The sequence below is a fragment of the Babylonia areolata genome, chromosome 3 (genome assembly GCF_041734735.1).
Source record: "Babylonia areolata isolate BAREFJ2019XMU chromosome 3, ASM4173473v1, whole genome shotgun sequence".
NCBI lineage: Eukaryota > Metazoa > Mollusca > Gastropoda > Neogastropoda > Buccinidae > Babylonia > Babylonia areolata.
In genome coordinates, this window is record NC_134878.1 from 25,946,702 (window position 1) to 25,953,899 (window position 7,198).

General features: G+C 40.1%; 1 protein-coding gene across 1 annotated transcript in view; it reads left to right on the plus strand.

Annotated features, from left to right (window-relative positions):
• LOC143279886 (uncharacterized) overlaps nucleotides 1-6,780 on the plus strand; it is a 7,652-nt gene extending 872 nt beyond the window's left edge. Inside the window, exons 2-4 of the mRNA XM_076584179.1 lie at nucleotides 766-1,050; nucleotides 1,916-2,843; nucleotides 3,604-6,780. Of these exons, the coding sequence (XP_076440294.1) occupies nucleotides 766-1,050; nucleotides 1,916-2,843; nucleotides 3,604-3,788 (1,398 nt within the window). The 3' untranslated portion in view covers nucleotides 3,789-6,780. The remainder of the gene's footprint in view (nucleotides 1-765; nucleotides 1,051-1,915; nucleotides 2,844-3,603) is intronic.
• The last annotated feature ends 418 nt before the right edge of the window (nucleotides 6,781-7,198 follow it).

Sequence of the window (7,198 nt, forward strand, 5' to 3'; positions counted from 1 at the left end):
AGACATGCATGCATAAGGAAGTGCACACCCCTTGATCACGTGGGCGACCTATATAACCGTATTTGGGGAGTCTACTCCCTGGGTTTTAACTGGCCGTATTGTTCGACTCTCTCTCTCTCTCAGTCTCTCTCTCTCACCTATTATCGTCTATGAATTACCAGTAACTCTCTCTCTCTCTCTCTCTCTCTCTCTCTCTGTGTGGATCATGTTGACCTGGGTGAGAGAGGTACATATTTCTGATGGGAGAATTAGTCATAATGAAATTTGGTGGGGCTTGGCATCGTTGTCTCAAAATTGAAATTGGACAGGAACAGGAGGTAATATAAAAGTTTATAAAAAATAAAATATAATAAAAATATTTAAAGTATGCATTGGCTGTTAACAAGAATACATTTCATATGATTACCCATGCCCTGTGCTATACACCCGTCAATTGCATGGAGTAAGAAAATGGTAAGAGACAGAGTGGAGGTTCCTTTTCTGTTGATATTCCCTGTGTTTGTTTTTTTTTGCTTCCACACTGGCGAAAAATAGCATACCGATTTGTTGAATAATTACAATGGTGTGACTGTATCATGTGTGTTTCTGCATGTAATTTTTTTTTTTTTTTTTTTTTAATTACCATTTCCAAGTCTGTATTTGACATGACCAAGTTCAATCTATCACTCATGATGAAATGATGGAATAGACACATGAATGATAAAACTTTCTATGTACTACAGTTTAAAAAAGAAAACGATAAATTTTCATTTTATTCTCCTCCAGATGATTCACACAGGAAAAGAGATGCGAGATGCAGCCGAATCTCTCCTGCACCTGGCTGATCTCCAGTCCAAGGAGAAGAGCCAGCAGCTCCTCCTCCTCCATCGTCATCACCCACCCACCTCCTTCACCAGCGCTCACCTGGGTTGCCCCACCCCTCCCCACTCGGAGGACTCCTGCTCATCATTCTCCCCACAAACTGACCCTCAGCACGACCCCTTCTCCTCCTCCTCACTTCATTCCCCCCCTCCTGCCGTCACCGTCAAGAAAGAAACCAAACTGGAGCAGGTCAGGAGATTTTTCTTTTCTTTTTTTTTTTTTTCCTTAATTTTTCCTGTTGGATTGTATTGAAATAAACTAGATCTGCATGCTTGCATAATTTGGGGGTGGCTGTAAATATAGACAAGCTGGAGAGTGAGACTGAGAGCAAGGGTTTTCTTTTTCACTGAAAGAGTTGAGCAATTAGAACTTAAGGAGCAATTTTTCCATTAAAAAAAAAAATATATATATATATATCACAAGCATTGGCTCTAGCTTTGTTGATAGCTAGCAACAATTGTAATTTGTCACAGTTTAGTGGTACTGATATTGCATTACAGCGAAGTTCTTGTTGTAGTAAAAAATAAAATAAAATAATTAAAAAGATGATAATCAAAAAGAAGTTTCATTCACAATTTTGTTATTCTTAAATGATGCAACTTGTTACATTCAGAAATCTCCAGTGGATAACACCAGAGTGCTTTTATCAATACTGGAAAAAAAACAAAAAAAAAACAGGTGTGTGTTGTAGCTCATACTACCCTGGCATGTTTTTCTAAAATTTGATAGTCACAATCTTGTGTGGTATTGATGGCTGAGTCTGTGACTGTCATGTGTGATGTTGATGGCTGAGTCAGTGACTGTCACATCATGTGTGATGTTGATGGCTGAGTCAGTGACTGTCACATCATGTGTGGTATTGATGTCTGTTGTCAGTGACTGTCATGTCATGTGTGGTATTGATGGCTGAGTCAGTGACTGTCACATTATGTGTGGTGTTGATGGCTGAGTCAGTGACCATCATGTGCGGTGTTGATGGCTGACTCGGTGACTGTAACGTCCTGTGTGGTATTGATGGCTGTGTCAATGACAGTCACATCATGACATGTTGCAGCTCCTGAAGGAGCCCCCGATCAGGCTGCCACAGAGAGTGCTTCCACAGCCTGTAGCCGTCCCAGTCATCGTCCCCAACACCAAGGTGGTGACCAACTCTCTCAGCAGCATCCCAGACAGCTGCAAACCTCTGCGCAAACGCCACCTCAAGCTGGAGGACACTGTGCAAGACTCCAGCGTAGCCGTCGTTCCTCCTGCGAAGGTGCACAAGGGTAATGTGTCAGCACCGGTGGTGGGGTCTTGTGGACAGTCATCTGCACCAAGAGTTTCTGTTCCTTCTGTACAGAGCTTGAAGATGGGGCAAAATCATGCTGCTAACAAACCGCTGGGACTCGCTCAGGTTTACCGTCAAACTGGCACTTCGCCGTGTCAAGAAACCTGCAAGACTGGCTCTCCTGCAGACCACTTCTCCTCGCAGACTTGCATGAAGGGTTGTTCAAAGCCCAGTGATCTCACCGCCACTTCTTCCTTTGGCTCTTCCTCCTCCTCGTCCACTCCCTCGGTGGTCTCCAACATTCCTCTTCTTCAGATCTCCACCGTGAGTGGTGCAGTGACTCTTCCTGGCATCAATGGAATGGTCAATCTCCCCTTAAACCCGACATCGGGTGCTGCGAACTCAGCACCCTCCACCTCCCAAGCTCCAATCGTGCAGGTGATTGTGGTGAATGGACTCAACGGTTCAGGTCCCATCGGACTGACCCCGCAGCAGGTCCAGGGGTTGAAGAAGGGTCGCACGGACTTCTGCCCCATCGCTCCCGCCCCCGCCACCCCCTCCTCCTCCACTGTGCCCAAGGTATGGGCAGAAGGAGGGGAGGGGTCAACACCAGTGAACGGGAAGCGGAGGCGGCTGCACGTCTGCCACTTCAAGCCCTGTCAGAAGACCTACTACAAGAGCTCACACCTCAAGGCCCACATCAGAACTCACACAGGTCAGTCCCTGAGGGGTGAATTTTTTTTTCCATAGCAAATTTACCTTTATTGTGAATACACATTGTCCAGTCTGTCAGGGTCGAACTTAAAGTTTGGTTTTGGTATGTGGAGGGAGTGAGAGAGAGAAAATCTTGTGATTTTCTTTTTTGATCTGTTATCAAATACTGTGATCAGCTTTTGGTTTGAAAATGATAGGAGAGATGAGAAAGAAATTCACTCTTTATTTTTAATCTGAGCAGAATGAACAAGATGCATGGAATGAAATGGCCTGTGGGGAAAAAAAAAAGAAGAAAAAAAAACCTGATAGTTTACGTAGATTTGCACTGAGCTCATCTGTGGTGCCTGATAATAATTTGAAAGTTTGAAATAAGGCCAAATGAATACGCTTAATAGCCAAAAACATTGTAAGACGAGACAGAGCATAAACCTGACAAGATGGCGTGGAGAGCCTTGGCCAAAGGAATGATTCAGCACTTATAGCTTTTAGAGGCATTTGATTGGGTAAAAGCTGACCGGGCAAGACGGCCTGTCTTTTCACTGTTAGCCGCGCGAAGTTTGGCCAAGCAGAGCAAACCGATAGGCCTAGTTTGCATCAGTTTGACATGGTAAGTATATGTATCACCAAATATACACACTCCTCCTGTTTGAAAACTTGAAAAAAGAGAAAGAAAAACATGGAAGAAAATATAAAAAGTTCTATGTTTATGAATTTATATGATCAGATCAGTAATCAATGTTATTTGTTAATATTTGTTTCAGGAGAGAAGCCGTTCGCATGTGACTGGGAGAACTGTGGGCGAACATTTGCACGATCAGATGAACGCTCTCGCCACGTGCGCACACACACGGGAGAGAAGCGGTTCCAGTGTGGTTCCTGTGACCGGCGCTTCATGCGAAGTGACCACCTGGCCAAGCACACGAGGAGACATCTCACCAAAGGATAGACATTCTCTGAAATGACTGACATGTTGCAATCAGGAGAGAGAGAAAAAACTGAACACAGAACACTTACTCACTTACTGTTTGATGCAGTGTTAAGAAAAAGTAAACTGCTTTGAATGTTGTTGCCCACTTGAAGTCCTGTGTTAATTTCTTTGAGAGCCTGGGATGCAATGCAGAATTGGTTGTTTTGGTTTTAGCCTCAGGAACTTTTTCTTCAGGTTATTCTTATTTATAAAAAAAAAAGAAGAAAAAAAGCAGAAAATGTATCTCCTCTAGAATATTCAAATCTTGCCTAATCCAGGAAGTTTATGAATTGTATTTAATTGTTACCAAAAACATGCTTTGCATAGTAGTTCTGGTTCTGAGTGATCCTGACACAAACTGCAGGAGGTTGTGATGTTGAAAGTTGTGTCAGGGGCTGAGAAGGGGCCACAACAGTTTGTTAGGGAAAAAGTAAAGGACATGGAATGAGCCACAGTCACCACTGCCACAGCAAGCTGAACAAGTTCCTGGTCTGTGTTATGAAGACACTGCTATAATCTTGGTGCAGAATAACATCTGTAATGGTCCAATGAGGAGACATTTTTGCAATGAACATAACAGGTTTTTGTTTGAATATAAATCATTGTTCATTTGTGAGATGAATCATTTGTAGTCATGTCATGTGTGTGTAAGTTATTTCTGAAATACCCGATACCAATGACTGACAATTGCCTCAAGAACTGTGATGCCTGATGGATGTGTGTGCATGAGAAGTGGTCAGTGTTCAGGGTTGATGTGTTGATCTGATGTGAGAATGTAGACGTGGAGCTTGACCCGGTCGTCTTTCAGCTTTTGAGTTATCTGCAGTACAACTTAAAGATGTGGTTTCCTAGATGAGAGGTTTACTTTGTGTGTGTGTATGTGTGCTTTCAATGAGCATATGTGGTTGGTTCTATTTAATGTTGGGACTCTTTTGTATTGTTGAAATAGCAATGATGTGTAAATTTTTCATTTGATCTAGTCTTCAAACACTGTGATGCTAGCTTTGTGACTTTAATCTGAAAGTGAATTGCAGTCCTTATTCAGTCCCTGGTTTTGTCTTAATATGTATTGATACTCTTTCAGTTTCACTAGTTTCAGGTTGGTTTGTTTTTCTTTCCTTTTTTTTTTTTATATTGCATTGTTGTGGAGTTTGTTTATGCTCCTTAGCTGTAAACTTGTAATTTGAAGTGCATACTGTCCAGTAGGGATGCAGAAGGTTGAAGAATTTTGTTCTTGACAGTTGCACACTGGAAAAAAAAAAGAGAAGAGTTTCGAGTTGTACTTTGATTAGCAGGGAGACCACAAATGAGAGAAAATTGTTCACTTTTGTATTATGTTTTTTTCCTTAATTAGTTCCATTTCATGTGAAATCGCCTGATGATGAGAATTATACATTGCATAGAGGCTGTACAGGTGTACATTTTTCCTTTCTTCCCCCAGTTCTTGCGCAAATGGTATGTCCATGATGTTTTCCATTCTTTCTTTTTAAACGTTGAAAAACGTTTATTCTCAAAGTGATTTATTGTTTTCTTTTCTTTTTTGTCATCCACATTACTGAAATAAGCTGGTGCAGTTTAGGTAAATGTTATTGCCCCTTGCATGCTTTGAAGGATTCTTTGTCAGGGATGCTCTTCTCTGTTTTTCGTTAACCACCCTGATCCAGGCAAGTGTGAGCATGCACGCAAACTTTGACTGGCATGTGCGTGTGCACACAGTGACACGCATGCTCACACATTCGCGCACACACACACACATTTTATGGGGGGGGGGAAGGTGTAGCAATTTCATCACCACGGACGTCACCACTGTTAAAGAACCACTAAATAACTTAATATTTTGTCTTTGCGCTTGGATTCCTTGAATGGGAGGAGGGGTGACAATAAACTGAAAAATATTTCCTTCCCATTATTATTTTATATCCCAAATGGATATCCCTCTATCTCTCTTTTTCTCAGTTACCCTTCTCAACCTTGAACTTTTCTTTTCCTCAGGAATTATTTCTAATTTGGTTGGTTGACCTTCTTACCTTTACTTAGTTGCAAGATACTCCTTTGTTGTTCTTATAATTTTTTTTAAATAAAGGTTTTGTGATACATTACCAGAAATTTTACTATAGAAAATGATAGATGCTTCTTTTCTTTGTACGGGAAAAATGGTATCCAGGGTTAACTCCAGTAACTTATCATTAATTATTTCAAAGAAAGGTTTCTCTCCCCATGCTGCTTTTTTAGGGGGTTAGGGAATGTGTGTGTGGAGGGGGGGGGGCGAGGGGGGATTAAAAAATGACCTGTACATGTTCTGGCATTCTTTGAATGTCGGGGCAATGAAGGCGATTGATCCACTGTTCAATGAATGATACTGTAACATTATACTGGTGCTATTTGTACGATTTGTATTTCCTTTTCTCTTGTGCTTTTTACGTCTTTTTTTTTTCTTTGTAATGTTTGGCAGCAAAATAATACAAAACATGACGTTAGTAGTGTTTGAAAATTGAATGATCCCACCTGGATGCTTGGCCATCTGATTTTACATTTCACGTTTATTTATTTCACTTTGTAAGATGGCTTGTTAGTTTCATTATCATCCATCTCTCTCCATCTCTCTCTGTCTTATAAGTAAGTGAATAATATACCTGCACAAATTTGAAGATGTATGGATTAAATTTTAAATCATCATTCCAGCTTAGTAACAAAACTTAGTTTTCTCATTTTCTTTTTTTTTTCTTTCTTTCTTTTTTTTTTTTTTTTTTTTTTTTTTTTTTTTTTTTTTTTTTTTGCATTATAGTTTCAGGATTTTTTCTCTCTCTTTTTTATTTATTTTATTCTCTCTCAACAGTCATCTTAGAATAGTTCAGTTCACTCGAAGTGCATTGATTCATTGTTGATAGATTCATCATTAATTAGTATCTTTTGTTTATTATGAAACCACAAAAAAAAAATTATATTTGCACTTTGTTCTATTCTTCTTTGACATTAAAAAAAAAAAAAAAAAAATTATGTCAAATACGACTGCTGTGTTGTGGAAGGAGTTTTGTTAATGGAGAAATAGTTTGAATATATCCTTTTGTCATACTCATTGTGTTCATATCACCTAAGCATGATATTAACATATATGGACACACACACACACACACACACACACACACAGAGAACATGAATGCACCTGTGCACACATTTTACAATATTTGTGACAAACTGAGAGCATGAACTGCATTCAGTTTTATTTCTCTTGGGCAAAACCCTGCACTGCATGCTACATAACATATATCCACACATTACACAAGGCAGCAATACATGCATGTGAATAGTGTGCAAAACCAGTACTCTTGGTCATCACAAAAGCATCTAACAGCACACAAAACCAGTACTCTTGGTCATCACAAAAGCAT